At 36.4% G+C, this 21,723-nt stretch overlaps 2 protein-coding genes across 2 annotated transcripts in view; one reads left to right on the top strand and one right to left on the bottom strand.

Moving 5' to 3' along the window:
* Window positions 1-2,060: 2,060 nt before the first annotated feature.
* leo1 (LEO1 homolog, Paf1/RNA polymerase II complex component) lies at window positions 2,061-15,586 on the bottom strand. The gene is made up of 11 exons (XM_016507147.1): window positions 15,496-15,586; window positions 13,863-14,441; window positions 13,111-13,209; window positions 12,930-13,024; window positions 10,558-10,706; window positions 10,288-10,467; window positions 10,027-10,161; window positions 9,020-9,155; window positions 5,751-5,940; window positions 3,257-3,354; window positions 2,061-2,237 (listed from the first exon to the last, which is right to left on the bottom strand). Exons 1-11 carry the CDS (start codon window positions 15,551-15,553, stop codon window positions 2,133-2,135), a joined length of 1,824 nt encoding a protein of 607 aa, XP_016362633.1. The 5' UTR covers window positions 15,554-15,586; the 3' UTR covers window positions 2,061-2,132.
* Window positions 15,587-19,911: 4,325 nt separating this feature from the next.
* LOC107704266 (tropomodulin-2-like) overlaps window positions 19,912-21,723 on the top strand; it is a 54,132-nt gene continuing 52,320 nt past the window's right edge. Inside the window, exon 1 of the mRNA XM_016507146.1 lies at window positions 19,912-20,052. The gene's annotated coding sequence lies outside the window, so the exon portion shown is untranslated. The remainder of the gene's footprint in view (window positions 20,053-21,723) is intronic.

Below are 21,723 nucleotides of genomic sequence, written 5' to 3'. Positions count from 1 at the left end.
TTGAATCTGAATATTTGGGTTGAACTGTTCTGGAACAGTGTTGTAAATACAACTTAACCACTGATTTCTAGTCATGTCGTCTTTTGGAAGGCCAAACAAAGTAGTTTCGCTTTCACAACGAAACACAGCGTGACACACGGCGGCCTTGAGTGAGCGGAGGCCGGTGGGCTTGAGAACGGCGCAGCCGGCGGATTCAATGAAGGAGCACTTGTAACACTCCAAAGAGAAAGGAACAATTGAAATCGCATCATATGACCCCTTTAAGTTCAGTAATGCTAAATACGAGAAATAATAATAATGATACTGTCAGCAAACACCACCAAAGGAAAGAGAAAAAAGCTAAACAGCAAGCTGGTCAAATGCGTCTGCAGCTGTAGAGAGATGATTTGACAGATCAGAAGCGCTGCAGTAATAAAAGAGAACAAACGCAGAGTAAGGCCTGTATTACCTTCCAGGAAGTACAAGTGTGTGTATGTGTGCGTCATTTTGGGGTGAGATCTGTACATAAACCACTTTTCAAATCTCTCTCTCCGGACGATTCAGCAGGCACAGCTAAGAAAATTCACACCAACACAAACAGACACTCTCCATGTCAATAATAAAACTGCACCTGTGATGAATGTCCTCTCAACCCAACAGCCTTCATAAACTACAGGTTATAATTAGATTGATCATTTTACCAGGACGAAAATAAAAACGGCTCAAATTCATCTACACACACACAAAATGAACATTTCATTATAGATTGTAAAATATATACAAAAATATACTTTTAACACATTTTAGTTAATTGTTTACTTAAATTGTTTGGTCATTTTAAATATAATTTCTACACTCACACACACACTACCGGTCAAAGGGATCAGAACGATTTTATTTTATTTTTTTACAGGAGTTTCTTATGCTCATCAAGGCTGCATTTATTTGATAAAAAATACAGGGGAAAAATGTTATATTGTGAAATATTATGATGTAAAAAACTTTTTTCTATTTTAATATACATTAAAATCTAATTTATTCCTGTGATCAAAGCTGAATTTTCAGCATCATTACTCCGTCTTCAGTCTCACATGATTCTTCAGAAATCATTCTAATATACTGATTTATTATCAGTGCTGGAAACTGTTGTGCTGCTTAATATTTTTTGGGAACCTGTGATACTTTTTTCAGGATTCTTTGATGAATAATAAGTTAAAAAGGATTAAAGAGGATTTATTTAAAATACAAATCTCTTCTAACAATATACACTATACAGTTCAAAAGTTTGGGGTCAGTACATTTTTATTCTTTCTTTTTTTGAAAGAAATTAAAACTTTTATTCAGCAAGGATGTGTTAAATTAATAAGAAGTGCTAGCAAAGATTTATATTGCTAGAAAAGATTTATATTTTTGAATAAATGCTGTTCATTTTTACTTTTTATTCATCAAAGAATCCTGAAAAAAGTATCGCAGTTTCCAAACAAATATTTGGCAGCACAACTTATTAATAATTCTAATAATAAATCAGCATATTAGAATGATTTCTTAAGGATCATGTGAGACTTTATACTGGAGTAATGGCTGATGGAAATTCATCACAGAAATAATTTATATTTTAAAGGATATTAAAATAGAAACCATTATTTTATACTGTAATAACATTTTGCAAGATTACAGTTTTTTTTCTGTATTTTTGTTCTAATAAATGCAGCCTTGATGAGCATGAGAGACTTCTTTAAAAAACATTACAAGTCTGAAATGGGTATCACATACAGAGTGTCATTTGTGTTTTATCTTTATTTTCAGGAAGAAAAAAAAAAAATCACAGAAGGCGTTTAAAAATAATCAACTTTAACTGTGTAGGAATTTCATTGAGGCATTTTTGTTAACATAAACCCCAACCTTTATTGTTTTTAAAGGGTTTGACAGTTTAAACCTTCATGGAGAAACTTTAAGAAGTAAATTTATCATTAATGAACAATCTTTCAGGCCACATCAAGGTTATTGCTCTTTATTGATGTGTTGTAATGATGAGCATCTTCAGTCTTTATAAAATATACAAACAAATAACTGCAGGTTTGTTTTTCTGGATTAACCACCTAGTTTCTTGTGATTAACCAATCACAAAACGATAAAAAACAAACAAAGAAAAATCACTCGTCCTCCTCCTCTTCATCACTGATGACATATTTTTTGGGTTTCTTAGCAGCGGATTCCTCATCTTCCTCTGCCTTCCGCTTTCCAGAGTTCTCTCCCTCCTGAAAGAAAGGATAAATATTAATTCCCAAAATACATTTTAATCCCCTAAAGTCCATTTATGTTAAAGTGTCTTAGACCAAAATCATTCAGAATTGATCTTTTCTTGACCATTTTCAGCCTCTCAGAGCCTTAGAATTAAACAGACTGCTTCTGCTACTGTATCTTTAAGACTTCTATAGGTAAATGATCTCGGTTATGATTGGCTAGTCTATTAACCTTTAAAAATAACAAATTAATTTTCTCCCTACAGGAATTAATTTTAGAAATACTTCACCATGTACAATCCTTAAGCAGGATTTACCAATCAGAACTAAGTTGCTGTTACCAAAGAAAAAAAAAGTTGATTCATCTTCAAGGCATAATTCAACCAAAACTGAAAATTCTGTAATACTTTACCCACCCTCATATCAGTCAAAACCCACAAGACTTTTGTTCATCTTCAAAACACAAAGATATTTTTTTAATTGTGGCTATCCAAGTGAAACCAAACTTTTCAAGCTTCAAAGTTTATAAAGACTCAAAGTCATAAAAAGAAAAGTTCATAAAGTCTTCTGAAGATACATGATCAATTTTAGTTTAGGCTTTTATTCACATATGAATATTGATCAAACAGAAATTCAAAAACCACTGAGGTTCATGCGTCAAACAAGCATGGTGGTTTACTTTTTATAATGTCTTTTTGAAAGTTTTGGTTGCATGGAATTTAATGGATGGACAAATATGATAAATGAGATATTTTTAGTATTCTTTCATGTTTTGAAGAAGAACGGAAGTCTTATGGGTTTGGAACAACATGCGAGTGAGTAAATGTCAGAATTGAAAGCCATTTAAAGCTGTTTAGTTTGGTTCAAGGCTTAGGTCGCTTTACTGATGAATATGAATGGGAAATATACATCTGTAATCCAGACTGCTGAAAAACTGGCCAGTCACTGTTGTGCTCATGGTTGACATTATAATCATTCCATTTCTGAAGCTTTTTATTTGACAATAAACTGTCTATTTGGACTGAAAGTTTCACCTCGTCACTGTCCAGTCTCTTGGCCTTCATCAGCCGCTGGGCCTTGTCTTCGTCAGAACCTTCATCGCTGTCTGAAGAATAGATCCTGGCTCGCTCCTCTATGACCCACAAACAAACAAAAACAATTAAGCACAGCTCAGAATTCAGGACTGATTTTCAAGCATTCCAGAGAGATGTTCTTTCAGTAAATGCCTCTTATTGGCACAAACAAATCAAACTGAACAAACTAATCCAAATCTCAGTCGGACTCTGACATAATGCAGTATTAAGGAGCCGGCAGGTAATCGGCTAACGGCTGTACGGTTACTGTCAAGTGAGGAAGCATGTGCGTGAGACATGCTGTTTTGGGAACACAAGCTGTTGTTGCAGTGCAGAATGTTCTAGCTGATCGCAGCAGGTCTCGAACTCACTCAAAGAATCTGTTGTGCAGAAACACTGACCCACAGGGAAGCGAGGGACTACAATATAGACGACAGACACAGCACCCCTCCGCAGTTCTGAGGCCATTTCAACTGACCTACTTCCTGAAGAGATGGTCGTTTTCACACTACAGCTATTGGTGCAGATGCAACTGGATTTGATTTTAAGTTTGTGTAAAAGGTGTTCCTCTGGAAAAAAAAAAAAACATATCTGAATGGATATGTACGGAAACGATTAGTGATGCACAAATTTCTGCAACTTAAAATGTTTACATTTTGACTTTGTAAGTATCTATTTTGTTAGCTGTTTAGACTGGGTTGACAATATCCATTTCTCTATTTTAAACGATTTTCATTTTCATATGATAATTAGTCTACGCTTTTTAAGTTGATGATTCAACAAAACTTCACTAAACATTTGTATCATGCCTAGGGTTGGGTATCGTTTGGGTTTTTTCGATACCGGTGCCAAATCGATACTTTTAAAACGGTTCTGGTGCCTAAACGGTGCCTGAACCGATACTTATTAAAAGAATAAAAAATAAATAAATAAAAATTACCCCAAAAATGATGGATTGGCCATCAGCACTATAAACACATGATGTCTGTTTCATTCATACTGGACGCCAGAGGGCGCCCTCGCACAGAAAATCCACATATCCAGTCACAGAAGTAGCGAAACTCATGACCCTCCAGGAAATCCCTTATATGGACAAAGGCATCGCTATTATAGCTGTAACTGAGTAAACAGAACATATAAACATTTTGAATGATAAAACAAAGACAATAAACACTCGACTGCGACACGACTCCTCGGATGCTCTCATCTCCCGAGTTGTGCTTTTAAGTCAGAATGTGAAAACAACATGGACACTCGCGTTACTACAAAGATTTGTTGGATTTGTATTATTAGAGCTTTCCGACTTGAGTTCACGTGCATTTTTTTGGTAAATTATTTTTCACGTGCAGTGCCGGTGATGATACTTCTTACGTCCGTTTCAGAGAACCAGAGGACAGATATTTCAATCGATCGCTCCGGCATGGCACCGAAATCTGCGTTCTGATTTGATTCTAGTACATACCGGTTACATAGGTACCGGTGCCATATTAGAACCGGGTTTCGGTACCCAACCCTAATCATGCCTACCGTCCAATAATCGCAATAAGCTTTGTGACTTTTGATGTGGAAAAAGTCTGAGCTTTCAAATTCTAAATTTTATCAAAATTCAAACAATAACCATAATTTTGTCGCCATTTAATTGGCGTGATGGAATGCTCTAGCACCTGAACGAACATCAGAAGGGATGTTGAAAGAACAAGTGAAGCATTACAACTGAAATGCACCATGTTTCAATCACAGAAAGACGTCAATATAACAGTTTGTAAACAATGTCATGTAACATTACATTTATCTCAAAAAGCCAATCAATCATGTCCACCCTTACAATATCAATAACGGATTGTATTACGAGCAAGTCGAACAAGATTATTTTAGCGCTGTTTGAGTGTGGTACACTTCAAGTGCATCATTAAGATGATACACAGAACTTAACCATAATAAAAAAGAAATATGGCCAGCTGGGTTATTTCATGTACGGACATTTGAAAAAGGTACGCTAAATGGGATTTGTAAAGTGGTCTTTGCATTGATCTGCTACACATACAATCTGATCAGTGAACAACGGCTCTGTGTAGTTAATGCTGCTCAATGTGAAATCCCGCAGGTGATGGAGATTTACCGCTGATTACAGAACCGGCTTTCTGACAAGATGCGCGTTAAATATCGCATGCGATTAATCGTGCAGCCCTAATTAAGAGCAAGTCGAACAAGATTATTTTAGCGCTGTTTGAGTGTGGTACACTTCAAGTGCATCAAGATGATACACAGAACTTAACCATAATAAAAAAGAAATATGGCCAGCTGGGTTATTTCATGTACGGACATTTGAAAAAGGTACGCTAAATGGGATTTGTAAAGTGGTCTTTGCATTGATCTGCTACACATACAATCTGAAAACTTTGGGGCAATGTATTCATAATGCCCCGGGAGTACATGCGTTTTGTATGTCACCTACCCCTCAGACCTCCACCCTTATATTTGCTCTTGATGGCGGCCAGGCTGATGGATTCTTCACCCTCCTCATCCTCGTCATAGCGATCTGGCTCCAGGTACCCGGCATTCAGACCTCGCTGATGCTGTTTCTCTCTCATGCGCCTCTGCTGAGATTCACGACGGATAGATGCACGTAACCTCTCCTCTTCTTTCTGCACAGACAAACACACATACAAAAAAACTTTGATGTTACTGCAGGATTACACTGAATGAACACATCCACATCCTAGTTTATCAGTCAATGTGGAGATAAAAATAGATGCATTTTATCTGAGTGATGAAAAAGAGTTTAAGAACTAAACCTTATTGGATTTCATAAATAATTTTGTATATTACATTTTAATCCAGGGTTCCCACACTTTTCACCAGTGATTTTCCATGACTTTCTCATGATCTCTCCAGTCAATCATGATAACCAGATAAGGATTTTTTTATGCAATAATTTTACAGATATATATATATATATATATATAAATACTTTTCTATTTTGAATATATTTTAAAGCAAAATGTATTCCTGGGAAGGATGAAGCTGAATTTTCAGCATCATTACTCCAGTCTTTAATGATCCTTCATAAATCATTCTAATATGCTGATTTGCCGCTCAAGACAGTTTTGCGGCTTAATTTTAATTTTTTTTGTGAAAAACGAATACATTTGCAAGACTCTTTGATAAATAGAAAGTTAAAATGAACATTTATTTGAAACAGAAATTTTGTGTAACAAAAGTGTTTACTGTAATTTTTGCTCTGTTCAATGCATTCTTGTTGAATAAAATAATTATAAACTTACTGACACCAACATTTGAATAGTAGTGTATATACAATGTAAATTCAGGCCCAGCCAAGTCATAAACAGGTCCAGACGGCATAAACGCTATTTATGCATGATTATTATCTGTGAAAACCACTTTCAATAAAACTTTTATAGCTCTTCATTTACAAGAGAAATTACTCCGAGCACTGTCGCCACTTTAACTCCAGCAAGGCTGTCTAATGGTGTCTGGATCTTTAGGACTGACTTATGGTTGTCCATCTGATATGAAATCTGGCTCTTTGGACATTAGACTTCTGGTCAGAGGGAGATAAATGAGAGAGAGGAAATAGATAAAAACATTTACAGTACTCCACTTTAGGTGTCGGACAATCTGTTAAGATAACACGGATCAAATCATACACGTATAACCCGCTGCTGCCAAGATCTGCTGTGTGTGTGTGTGTATGTGTGTGTGTGTGTGTGTAAGGAAACGTGCTGTGAGCTGAGATGGCCTGATCTAAGTCTGTTATGTGTCCGCCGCAGTCTTATAGCTCAGTCACCTAGCTCAGTGGTTCCCAAACTTTTTGCAGCATGCACCCCCTTCTAGTGTTTGACAAGTGTCAAGCACCCCCACCACCTTACTCCAGTTAAACACCACATTTTTAACTGCAATAATACAAATATTCACTGTATACAGGGCTTTTGCTCACCAGCCACTGTGGCTAGCGATTTTCCAAAATTACTAGCCACTCTGCATTTTCACTGGCCACAATTTTGTTGTTGGGAAATTGCACTTCATATGCCTAAAGGTACTGCATTTTAAAATGTATTTAAATTGATTTCCAGGTCATTTTTTGCCTATTTAAAGGGTATTTTCCCCAAACCTTATTAAATGCATGTGTCATCTTTCATATCAAATGCTTACATTTTATTAACAATTTCACTTAATATAATAAGACACTACAGGGCTGTTACCAATCAAATGAAATCAGTATTAACAAAACCGATCTTTCCACTGCAGAAGAAACAGAAGCAGCTGAAGTGGCATTTATGCATTTACACAGACAGTTTAATGAAGCTGAAATGTAGCATGAATGCATTTACACTGCAAAATTACAACAGCATAAATAATGTTATGAGCTTGGGGTTTTAAACCAGTTTTTTTTTAAATATACAAATATGAAAAATTGGAAAAAATGCAAAGATAAGCTACTTTTAAATATGAAAGTTAACCGCCAGTAGGTGGCAGCAAGTGACTGTCTTAATGAGTGAGTCATTGAGGCTTTCATTCAAACGATTCATTCCGACAGATGATTCATTCAAGAATGAAGCAAGTGCCTGTCTTTACGAATGGACCACTGAATCATTGACTCAAATAATTAATTCAAAAACGCCAAATAATTCAGTAAGGAAACACCACTGTGTGTTGCTCAGAGATGCGATACTGTTCTGCTGTGATCTTTGTTTGGAACTATTTCCGTTAACCAAATCGAGCAAAAACAGCCAACATTGACAATACTGTACTAAAATGTAAGTCACTTAATATTAACTACTCGTTTGAACGCTTTTATAGAATCAATGTCTGCACTCTCTTAGTCGTGTCATGTTGCATAACGAGGCTATATGTTATAAATATAAAAACTACATTTTTACCGCAGTATTTCTTCTGTGTGCAGCTGTGTTCATTTGTTTTGATTTCTTGTTAATGTCAATACATTATCCATTATCAATTGCAGTTTACACCAAATGTAATAAAATCTGAATCTTTCTCGCTGAAATTTCGGTGCTTCCCTAATTAGATGTTTTAATCAGATTAGTTGTCTGGTCGGGCAAGTAAAATTTTCTTTCACTTGCTCCTTTCAAAAAATCCACTAGTCCCAGACAAGCATTAATGTCAAGCTGTTACTGTATATAAAATTCAATCTGCCAAAGTGGGAGTGAACACGTTACCCGCCACTGCTGAAATCTACCCACATTTGGCAGGTTGGCGGGTGTTAATGTCAAGCCCTGACTGTATATCAGAAAACATCAACATGTCAGTTATAAATAAAAAAAAAAGAATACTACCCTTTTTTTAGTGAGAATGGATGGACCTGCATGTTTACACACAGATCATCAAAATCATTATTTTGCACAACCCTGGTGGTCAGTCTGCGCACCCGTTTGGGAAACGCTGCAATAAGCTCATCAGATGTTTATGATGTGATTTTGTAAAATTAAATGACAAAAGCTGAGTCACTATGTGTAATGTTGTCCTTTAATTTCCAAAGCATTTTGGTTAAACTCCCTAGCAGGACAGCTTTATGACCTAGTTTCCAGGTTTTCAGGAATAAGAGTTTTTTTTATTAAGGAGGATTTAAGTTATGATATAACCTCCCTCTGGAAACACACTGCATTTCTGCATTGATCTGAATCCTGCTGAATTTTCCATCAGTCTTGGCCTAAACTCAGATCTCTTTGCGGAGTGAAATTTTACCTTTATCATCTCATTTCTCTGGGATTCTGGGTCTCTGCCAGCCATGGGCAGAATTCGGATCTTCTGTGTCTTTGAGCAGCGGTCAGCGAGAGAGAGGGTCATCTTCCTGTGTGTGGCGCTGTCTGTGGAGTGAGGTCTGCAAAGGCACACACATATAATAATATAAAACCACTTTAAACAACATTTTAGAATTATTACAAATGCACATTAACTGAGACACTGCATGGAACAGGTGTACTTTTAAAAACCTGTCACTGTTAAGAATTCGCTCCTATGACTTATTAATGTGTTCCCTCATTTTAGTTTGATGATGACTTAGTTACTACATTTCTATTGTTTTCCATGTTGAAGGACTTTTTATTGTTTCTATTGTGTACTTTTAAAGTTTGGATCACATTAAAAGCATAATTTGTACATTAGTGAATTATTTTCGCAAAAGATCCAGCCCGTCACAGTCACTCACAGTAGCTTGCATGTGTTTTGCACATGAGCCGCACACACCCCAAAATGAAATTGCTTAATCGACCATCGATAGCTTTAATCGATTACATCTCTTATCGACAATTAATTGATTGTCGATTAATCAACATCCTTATACATATATATATATATATATATATATATATAGTTAAGAGTTCAGAATCAATGCCTTGCATTATTGTGCAAGTAATAGCTTAGTAAAATTTGCCCCATGGTGCCACCTAGCGTTCAACCAGTGAAAAATCACCACTATCAATGCTTTAACAGCTGTAGTGTGTGCACCTACGTGATCATATTTTGCGAACAAATTTGCAGCCAGAAGTGAGTGAAAATGAGTTAAAGTTGAAGTGAGGTTTTTTTATTATTATTTTTATAAATGCAGAGTCTCTTCTGTTAGGGTTAGGCTATAGTATGTATAATTAGCTGTATATAAAAACAATAGAAGTCTATGCAATGTCACTGTTTATATAACTAAATAAAGTGTGTGTGTGTGTGTGTGTGTGTGAGTGCGAGTGAGAGAGACACACCTGAAGGTGAGCTTGGTCTTGAACACAGCCTGACCCTGCAGTCCTGTACCCTGGCGGATGAACAGGTGGTTGTGGTCACCCTGCAGTGGAGCTTTATACACGTCAAACACCTCATTCCCCAGGTGCAGAGACATGCTGCAGAATGAGAGTAATGCTGATTTCCATATCTTTGCATAATTATACCATAAGAACATTACTCCGCACCTGCTGAAATTATTCAGAGAAATTATTCAACACTAAAATCTGAATGCGTATCCTCACCTGCCATCTGACCATTTCACGATTCGTGCGTTGCTGTCCTTGATTTCACTGCCTTCCTCATCGCGCCGAGTGCGCCACCTGATGGTGTTTTCCACCTTCAGCTTTAAACGGGTCCGTCCTTCCTCATCTAACATCTCCTCATCCTCAAACTCATCCTCGTAGTACTGAGGGTCAAACGGCCTGTGGAGAGACAGCAGGAAAGGAGACAGACAGTCGGTTTAGATGGAGCATTTAGCAACTCCTTCAGTTCTCCAGGAGACATTCACACACCTGGGCTCCACACTGAGAAAGTTGGGTAATTTGACGAAGAAGAGCTCACTGCCCAGATCTGTGCTGACTTTAGGAATCTCCACCTCAATCCTCGTCTCTGGAACCGGCTCCTCCTCGGGCCGATCTCCCTCCAGACCGTCCTCAGCATCCTGTTTGTTCAGATCAGTCAGGTGTTAGAAAGCGTTAAAATTGTCATTCTAATTCTTATAAATCTAAATTAGGACTGTTTTGGGAGACAGAAACAGGGATGCAACCTCATCAGGGGTGAAAAAAGGTGACAATGATCACAATGTAATTTTTATTACTATTATTATTATTATCACTTAATTTTTATATTAAATGAAAAAATAAATAAATATTTTACTATAGTAATAATGCTATTGTGCTGTAAAATAAAAATAAATAATAATCATTTTATTTTGGAGAACAGTAAAATTACAATATTCATGGCTGTCATCATTTCTTTGCATTCAAACATTAAACCATAGAACTATTAGTTGGCAAGAGTTGCATTTTCAAAGGCGCATTTTAAGTGACCCAAACTAAAGAAGAGATAAAGTTTGTGTGGAGCAGCATTTACTATAAACCAAGCCCCTCCAGACAATGAAAATGCTGGATCATGAGCTGCTCATGTGTAAATTAAGCTGCGCTTCAAGCACAAAGCTCTTTTGTTATGTTTTTTTGATTCTCATATCATTGCCTATGACTCCTCGCAGACCCGTAAAATCATTTTGAATAACATTTTGTACTAAAAACAGCAACAGGTTTGCATCCCTAAAGAAGGAGTGTAGAATATAATGCAATAAATTTTATAGCGCACTTTTATAAGCAAACCAATCATGGAGAGCATCTTAACATTGGGAGTGAGCAGTATGACAAAAATCTTATGATGGTAGAAGTAATTTTGTTTCACAGTTATGGCATACATAAACACTATAATTACTTGAGCTGGAAAAAAAGCTTAATTGTAAATTATGTAAATAATTTTGCATTATTGTAAAATGCAAAACAAAAGAAGATTATTCGAAACAATTACAAACAATTATTATAAAATATTAAGCACAAAAGACTTGATAAATCTAATATTATAAGATGGATATTAGGGCTGTTCGATTAATCAAATGTTATTTTCGGTTCTGATTTTGACCTTCAACAATTATGAAAATAAGAAAATCGAGGTAAAGCAATTATTGTGCCACATTCAGTGTTGCACACCTTCCTTTCCTTCACAGTGGCACACTTACATTCCTCCCTAAAAGCCCAAACGTAATGTCCAAATCAGCTAAATCTGTGAGTGTTCTCGTAAAAAGCAGTCAATTGCAGGACATTTGATAATAAACAGCTAATAAAAAAAGCATTAAGTCACGAAAGAGACACGTTCCCCAGGCAGCTTTCTGTGCACACGCTCCTAAATAGAGTGGAACACAAACAAGCAAGTACACAGCCAAATACACACAAAAATATGCCCGTCCTGTTAAATATTTCTGTGGTTTATGTTTTAAGTGAACAAAAACAGTTAACATTAAATTGGATGTGTATCAGCATATTGCATACATGCATTATGTTAAATAACAGCAGTCTAATATAAACCTGCTGCTGTTTGTGGCTTAAAAGTTAATCAAACAAAGACTGAATAACTTTTGTAGCTTTAATAAGGATGAATCTTTATTTAATTTATACAGTGAAGACTAAGCAGTGTTCTTTTTTTTTTATTTGACTTCTTTAATGTCTGTCGTATAGACTACTGTTTGCCTGAAAAGACCTTTCAGAAAAACATAAAGCATTATTCCACTTGTATCTTTGTTCTATTGTATTGACCTTTTGTTTGTAATTTATTACTTTGCTCTTATTGTCTTCAGTAATTGTTTGAGGACTTTGTAAACTTACATTAGTTAGTTAGTCTTTGCTGAAGTATCAAGACTGATATTAATAATTGTGAAAATTCACTGATATCTTTTTAATTCTTTATTCATATCATGAAATAAGATGTTGTTGATCATATCGCCCACCTCTAATTATGTTAAATAATCATGACTATGATTTTTACCATAACCAAGCAGCCCTAATAGATATTACTTGTACTAATGGACAAGTCATCTGTGGCCTGATCAGATTTTTTTCCTTTTCAGATAGCAGTCTCTTTTGCTGGCACGTCCAGATTGGTAGTAATAATAACAAGCGTAACAGTGCAAAAAAAAAAGTTACAGCATTAAAAACTGGAATATGTTAAAATAAAGTCTTCATGTCTCAACACCCAAGGTGCAATAATGAAAATCTGAATTTAATCATATTTCAAAACAAAATAAAAAAGATGGCTTGGCTCAGCCTTGAAAAAAATGAAAATTCTGAGGTTGTGTGCGCAAATGTCTCACCATTGGTTGCCCAGGTGTGGGAGGTTTCTCTGCATCGCTGTCTGATGAAATATCATCTGCTTCCCCAAACAGATCATTTGCTGCGGGCTTCTTACCTATACACACGCACACAAACAAGAGTTTAACAGAGCTGCTGTGTGTTTGACAGTGTGTTTCATCATAGCAAGCGTCTGTCACTCACCCGATGTTTCAGGGTCAGAATCTGAGTCGGAGTCTGAAGCAATTTTTTTCTTTTTCTTGCGAGTGAATTCCTCCTCGCTGTCACTGCCCTTCACTGACTCTGAAATAAATGACCACAAACACAAGGATTTGTTAGAATAAACATGCTATAGATCTGTTTTTATCTGATATCAACTTTTCAGATGTCGCCTTAGAAGGTAGTTCTTTATTTTTGCCACAAATACACTGGGTTTCGTTCACTAATAATTGTGGAGATTATTCATATTTATACGCACAAGAGAACTTCTCACTGAAAAATGTCGCAACGTGTACTGTACACACATGAAATTCTTCTGAGTCTAGTTCTATATATATATATATATATATATATATATATGTGTGTGTGTGTGTGTGTGCAATTTCAATTCTCTGTGTGTATGTGCTGTACATGTGGAAGAATTGACAATAAAGCAGACTTGACTTGACTTGACATATATATATATATATATATATATATGATAACATTTCCAAGTATAAAATTTAATCTCAACATGTTTATTAGGCCACCCAAAGCATGCGATTTTTCATACATTTAGAACAAATTTTTGAATTCAAGTTATTGATGAATAGTGATTTGTTTGTAAAAATGTTCATACCCAGATTTAATGTGCAAATTTGTGTGTACGCATGGAAACTGAATGAGACCTAATGTCAGATTGTTAAAAAGACACACTGAACCCCTTTAACACTTTTAAACATTCCAATCTACCTCACCTGATTTTTGTCTCTCCCCTTCATCGTCAGAATGATCCCTCTCATCATCTGAGTTCTGCTGTTTGTCCTCGTCCTCTGATTGGTCACTTTTTCCACCCCACTTCTCATCTCCGGAATGGATTTCTTTCCCTGACCCCTCTCCGTCTGAATGAGGTGTGCCGGGATCTGAATGCCCACTTCCTGCTTCTGAGCGTGGGCTGCCCGCCTCTGACCCTGGACTTCCACTTCCTCTCTCAGACCTGTGGCTTCCTGCTCCTGAGGCTGGACTCCCCACATCTGATATGTGGCCCCTCTCATCGGCATCATCGTCCTCCTCGTGATGGCCCTCTGAACCGCTGTGTTCGTTGTCCGAGTGCATACTCGCATCTGATTGGTTGCCGGATCGTTCTGATTGGCTGCCGCTGTGCTGGCTTCCGCGCTCGTCTTCACTGTCGTCTCCAAACAGCTCTTTATTGCTTGGCTTTCCCCCATCTTCATCCTCATCTTCGCCATGATCGCCGTCACTCTCGCTGCCAGAGGCGTTGCTGGCAGATCTGGGTCTCTCATGCTCTGAATCAGAGCAAGAACCAGAGCCAGAATCTGGATGAAACACATCAACACATGCATTAATTTACTAAATTATTTTATCATATGCTTTTATCCAAACTGAAAGTATTCTTGAGTTTAACTTTATTACACATGAAACATGAAACATGAAAACAGTCCATCAGAAACATTTCAAATGCCAAATAAAGTAGAGCTGCACTATGAGGAATTAATCATAAATTGCACAATTAGTTATCGTGTATTAACTTTAACACTATAAAGCCTACTATCATATCATATCCTATTTATTTTTGATCAGCTTGTGCCTGGGTTTTTTTTCCCCTCCACAAGTATGTGCCACAAAAGCTAAATGTATTAAATATATATGATACTCCAAAACATATATCCACACTTAAAAAAAAAAAAAAAAAAAAAGATTTAAAAAAACTAATTCTGTCTAAACGTTCAATAAACCGGATTATTATTTCATATGTCAGGCTTTACAGGTCTAATGGGTCAATGCAATAAGGGTGTCTTTGATAAAAATATATATATTTTTTTTTTCCTTACAAACATTATAAATGATATCACTTCATATTTTTTCCTCCATTTGGTTGGACCATATGACTGATTGATTTGCATATGTTTGAAATATTGACTATAAGCAGTGAAGCAAGTTTGTTAAAACTTGCACAGTTGTATAACTATGACATTACTGATGTCAAAATAAAATCTAATTCAAATTTATTAATTTTAAAATAAACAAATTAATGGATTAAGTAAAAGTGACTAATAGAATTTACATCTAAAAAAGTATTATAAATATTTTATATAAATAGGCGTATTTACAAACACTACCATCTAAATTTTTGAATAAAAGAGATCAAATAATTGTAATTGTGATTAATATAATTTAATATATTAACATACCTGATCTGATCATATTAATAAAATGTGATGGAAAAAAAAATGAGCGCAGTGCTGAAAGACTGATCGTCTTACAGCTGCACATATCTCTAAATGAGAGCTCAGCTCATAGAAACATAACATTAACACATACATGAAACACATTTTCATTCATTAATGCAATAATGCAAATCGAAAGTACCTCGTTGCTCATTGTCGCTATCGCCATCACTACCGAACAGCTCTTCCATGTCCGCCATTCTCACCGCCTGTAAATAATGATCAACATCCGGGTGAAGTAACACTTCATAAAATAAAAGCCCTGGGCTGCGTTCAGCCCCGACAAAACGGTGCAAAACGTTTTCGAGGTGTGCTCTGATTGGCCAGCTATGTAATGCGTTGTGATTGGCCGAATACCTCAAGCGTGTGACGGAAATGTTATGTCCCTCACACACTGTTGGTGCCTGTCCGGCCGGAGCGACGAGACAAAAGCATTAATACCCATTACAAACGAGGCATTTGTTGCATCCAGTAAACATGTGCAAACAATATACTTGCTCTTGTGAATTTATTTGGATGTTAATTACATTGTGCGAGCTGTCTCTTTAATACCGCGTGGTTTACATACATGTTGCTGCTGATTGGGCTGACATGTTTGACACACCCACCAAACAAGAGAAAACGCATCTCAAACCCCGTTACACACCGTTTCCAGGAAACATGTCGTTCAAACTGGAAACCGTAACAAAACGTTGCGCACCGGTTTGATTTTGAACTTGCCCCTGGTGATTTTATGATAAAGTAAAAGCCCTGGAGATATTTCATTCAGACAAAAGCCTCTTGCATGCAGTGAATCATCAGGTTCGTTTGAGATACCAAAGCAGACGAGAGCAGGCGGGGGAGGAGTGAAGTAAATACAGTGGTTTTATATGAAAATAAATAAAAAGAACAAGACACCAAAGTAGGCCTACAGGTCATTTATTTTCTTGCCAAAGACGCGTTTTCCATCCATTTTTAATTTAATAAGACACGCATTTTACTTTTCCCCCCTTTGTTTTTAAACTGGGAGTATGAAATGTCTGAAAAACGAAAAATAAGAACATTCCAATAAATAATAAACATAGTACCTGTCCTCATTTTTTTCAACAGTGTGCAAACTGCACATATCTGTTAACATCTCACCTCTGAATTTTCATTAATTCAACATAATTTTCTTTATTATTCAACTATTCAGCTTTCATTATTTTTCATTATTTTCTATAATGCAAAAAAAAAAAAGTCTTAAACATGTTTTATTAAGGCATACAATCACTTTGTGTGACGAACAGACCGAAATAAAACATTCTCAAATCAAATCATTAATGATCTAATGGGACACCCGAATCAAATCTGGCGAATAGGCATAGTCATGATGTTGGTTAGGCTACAAGATAAAGGAGGTACATGCCATTTTTGATTTATACTTACTTGACACCCGTTCATCAGTGATTTACAACGTTAATGTTGCCTTGTTCATCACATCAAAAATATTATAAAGCTTTAGAAGACTTATAATACAGTACACATCTTATCAACAAATTTTGTGCAGTTTTGTGATGATTTTCCTTTTGCTGGAGCACAGATTATTATCCCAAAAAAGTGTGAAGACTTTATTAAAATGTTTCTTTTATGTTCCACAGAGGAAAGAAAGACATTCAGGTTTAGAAGAATGTTAATACTAGAATTATCATTGGATGGATTATTCCTTTAAAGGAAACATCTGTTCATGCAATTACTAACAACATTTTATCTTATGTGATTGTATTTATACTTCTGCAAGTATACCATGTGACAGAAGTGTATCATATAGAAAACTTTTGGAACTTTCAGGTGCTTTGTATAGAGACTGTCCTTTAGGTAACTTTGATTATTTTTTTTTTTTTACAGTGGGTATAGAAGAGAATCAGAAACTTTAAAATAATCACATTTAGTTGCTTTTCAGCTGAAATGAAGATGGACACAGTTTTTGTTTTATCCAGCTGTATTTACTCAGTGCAACTTATAACATCCAATTGAAAGATATAACACAAACATGTCAGAAAAAAAGAAAACCAGAATCACAGAGTTAAAAAAAAAAAGGATCACCAACTTGTGTCAGTATTTTGTTGAACCACCTTTTGCTTTAATTACAGCCTTTAGTCTGTTGGGATATGTCTCTACTAACTTTGCACATCTAGACTTTGCAATATTTGCCCACTCTTCTTTGCAGAACTGCTCAAGTTCAGTTGAATTTGATGGTGAACGTTTGTGGACTGCAGTCTTCAAGTCATCCACAGATTTCCAATGGGGTTTAAGTCTGGGCTCTGACTAGTGTAAAATAAATTACAGTAAAATTACTAGATTTACTAATATTATTATACTGTAAAACTAAGTTACAGTAAGGATATAGTACAGTAAAATTAAGTTGCGGTAAGGGTATTTTACTGTAAAATGAAATTGTGGTAAGGCCATCATACTGTAAAATGAAATTGCGGTAAGACCATCATACTGTAAAATTAATTCGCGATAAGCTACTGTAAAGGGGTAGTTATAGTAACTTACTGGCAATAGTACTGCCAGTAAATTACCGCAAAAATACAATAAAAAGTCTAACAGAGAGGCCATGCAAGGACATTCACCTTTTTCTCCTTCAACCACTGTGTGGTCAGTTTTGCTGTGTGCTTTGGGTCATTGTCACGTTTGAAGTACCTTCTTCCCACTGACAACTTCCCAGCAGAGGGCAGCAGATTTTCCTCAATAATTTGACGGTGTTTTGCCCCATCCATTTTTCCTTCTATCCTGACAAGTGCTCCAGTCCCTGTGGCAGAGAAACACCCCAGAACAGGATATCACCACCTCCATGCTTTACTGTAGGAATGGTGATATTTGGATGGTGAGCTGTAGGATTTCCGCCAGACATATCGTTTGGTGTTGAGGCCAAATAATTAAATTTTAGCCTCATCTGCCTCAGAATCTTCAAAAGAATCTTCGAAGCTCAGTCGTGACTGCATGTGATCTTTCTTGAGGAGTGGTTTTCTTCTTGAAACCCTCCCATACAAGCCACAATTGTGGTGAATTTGTGATATTGTTGTCTCATGCACGCAATGACCATTTCGTCATAAATTCCTGCAACTGCTTCAGAGTTGCTGTTGTTCTTGGTCGCCTCTCTGACCAGTTTCCTCCTGGCTCTTTCATCCAGTTTGGAGCAACGTCCTGATCCAGGGAGGGTCTGTGTTGAACCAAATACCTTCCACTTCTTAATAATAGACTTCACGGTGCTTCTAGGCATTGATAAAGCCTTTGAACTTTTTTTGTATCCATCTCTTGACTTGTGCCTGTCCACAACTTTATCCCAGAGATCTTTTGACAGTGCCTTGACACCCATAGTTGATTGTTTGCTTCAGTTGTGCTACCAAGAACTGAAATGCTCCAGGAAAGCATTTTTCATGCTGAGCTAATCAGAATGACCACAGCTAATCACAGTTGAAAGTCAAATGGCTTTGTGTGCCATTGAGAAGGTGATTAGCTACCCCTGATTGAGTTTACAAGCCATTTTTAGGAGGGGGGGTGATCCTTTTTCCAACTCATTGATTCTGATTTTCTATTTTTTTTTTTCTGACATGTGTTATATCTTTAATTTGGATGTTGAACAGAGTAAATACAGCTGGATAAAACTGTGTCCGCCTTCATTTCAGGCTACAAAGCAACAAAATATGATTATTTTAAAGGGGGGTTATTCTTTTCTGTACCCACTGTACATGCAGTACTACTATGACAGCAGAGGTGCCCGGATACTAGGAGGGCTGTAACTGTGCGGAAGACAGATGCATTTGTTATTGAAACTTGGGTTTTCTAAGGAGAGTGAATAATAGGTAAGGGCTGGATATGGAGTAATTTATTTAGTTCGTTAGTAAGTATTGTTTATCCCTGTGTCTGACATAATTTCCTCACACATTCAAAGTACCTGGAACTGATATTCTCTGATGAATGCAGTTCTCTAATTGAAGCAAAAGTCTTTGCTGAGTCTATATACAGTGTAGAGAGTTTCTCTTTAAACATGCTTTGAAACATCTCATCCCTCCCTCTGGGTATTTTATTTCTGGTGAATGTGATGTAGCTGTGTGTGCACTGATCTGACCAGTTTCACTGCAGGTCTCCACAAGTTTGCTGTTGCTTTCTGATCTTTAAGGAATGATTTTGGTGTTTCAATGGACATTAGTACTCACTAAAATACTAAAAAAGAATAGCCTATCTGAAAGTGAGCACCCCTGAGAAATTCTCATTTAATAACAATATACTTTCTAATTGTTCCCTTATTATTTACTAATTGACAAAAACACAGAACAATTATGAAAATGCAATTATTAAAATAAACCAATGAATATAAAACAATCAGGTACTTAATAATCAATGAATAATTCAATTTAAAAAAATGACTCAATCGCGCGAAAAACAAAGACGCCGCCTGTAGACTTCATATCCCATGCTTCTTTGTACCGCTAAAACTTCCCATTCTCTGATTGGTTGCTTGTTTCCAGTAGGCGGGAACTGTGTTTTATAGGCGTGTCCTTACATTCTGATTGGCTGTTGTGGATGTCAATCATCAGGGCATTTCTAGAGTCTGGTTTCCTGTGTTACCGCCCTTAGGCTGAGACAGTGAAGACGGGTGTGGGATTTTTTTTTGCTTTCCGACCAGGAATAGGTCAATAAAGGGTAAAACGCTTGCAGGAATTTCACTAAGGTAAGACATATATTTCGTCCTCTATCAATGTGAGGTTAATATTAAGATAGAGGTCATAAATGTAGAGGTTTGTGTAGTTCAGGGTTAGCTGGCTAAGCGCTCGAGCGCTGATATCCGTATGAGCGTGAGCAGATGGGCCAACAGTTTACGATATTACAATTATCAAAAAAATATAAAGTTATGTCATAATTATAGCACACTGAGCCTATTATATATACTCATTTATATATTAAACGAGATACATGATTAAAACTAATTAACACATGCTTCACTGATTTTCATCAAGGTGAGTCCATATGTGATATGGACGTTCATCATATTTAGTAAATCATGCATGTAACGTTACTGTCAAACCTACATAGACGTTTGATTCAGTCATAGCTGAATTACAGTATAGTTGGACTAAATCTCACAATGCGTATTAATACATTATTTATGACTTACTGGATTAGACATTTTGATCGTTATCAAAAATGCGCTGTGTGTAAATGAAGTTTCGTATTATTGGCCCTGTCTGTATGATTGTGATGATTTTGTTGTACATATTTTTCTTTTTTACATTTGTATATTATTTAGTTGAATGTAAATTCTGCATGGAGATCAGTTTAGAAGCACTGCAGACGCTAAGTTACACTTTATTAGAACATGCGCGCTGATGCTAATGCAAACCTCGCGCAGGTCAGTTGTATGTTTAAAGTCAGTTGTAATAATCATAGCTGTTATGATTATTATGCTGTCTCGCGCACAACGGGCGTAGCTGTGAGTGCGAGTTCTCGTTATAACGGGTGTGGTCTCCACCCGGGGCGTGACTGCGTGGCTTTACATAACTGACACAGGGGATTTAATGCACAATATAGTATAACGCAATATAGAGCAGTGTTCATAAAGGCATTGTGTGTTAGAGAATGAAAACTGTTCCCAAACGAGCATGTTCTGTATTCAGAGATGATGATGGATGGTTTATAGAGCATCTATCTATCTATCTATCTATCTATCTAGCACAGACTGGTACAGAAATTCAGCTCAATTCAGTTGTATTTCTGTAGCTCTTTTCACAATGCACAACTGAGGTCAAATTTTAAAATAGATGAGCGCAGACATGATATGTAGCACTGCAACAGTGTGAAGGATCGGTGTTCTCCCTAGTTTGTCCAAGAACACCACCTGAAGGTTGGAAATTTGTTTGTAATGAGTTTTTCCCTTCCTGAAATGGCACTTTAAAGAGCACTTGTCTCAAGTAATGGTTGCTAGATGTACCTCTTACATAATAAACATTTCAAAACCCACCCTCCATCTGGGTTCCATAAGCCACGGTCTCTGTCTCTGAGGAAGTGATGGATGAGAAAGAACTGAAGAAAGGATTCTCATTGTTGTCACTCCAGCTAATTTTAGCAGTTTTTTTCCATTTCTAGATTAATGAAGCAGATCTCCTCACATTTCCTCTTTTTAATTTAATTTGAGTTGTTCACACTGAACCAATACTGATAACAGTGAGTCAGTTATATACACTACCTTACAAAAGATGTATGAATGTATAGTTTAAAGGGGTCATATGATGCGATTTCAATTTTTCCTTTCTCTTTGGAGTGTTACAAGCTCTTGGTGCATAAAGATCTGTAAAGTTGCAAAGACTAAAGTCTCAAATCCAAAGAGATATTCTTTATAAAAGTT

This window comes from Sinocyclocheilus anshuiensis, unplaced genomic scaffold, assembly GCF_001515605.1.
Source record: "Sinocyclocheilus anshuiensis isolate Anshui unplaced genomic scaffold, SAMN03320099.WGS_v1.1 scaffold863, whole genome shotgun sequence".
Classification (NCBI taxonomy): Eukaryota; Metazoa; Chordata; class Actinopteri; order Cypriniformes; family Cyprinidae; genus Sinocyclocheilus; species Sinocyclocheilus anshuiensis.
Note: the sequence above shows the minus strand (reverse complement) of the source record. Positions and strands in the feature narration are given on the sequence as shown.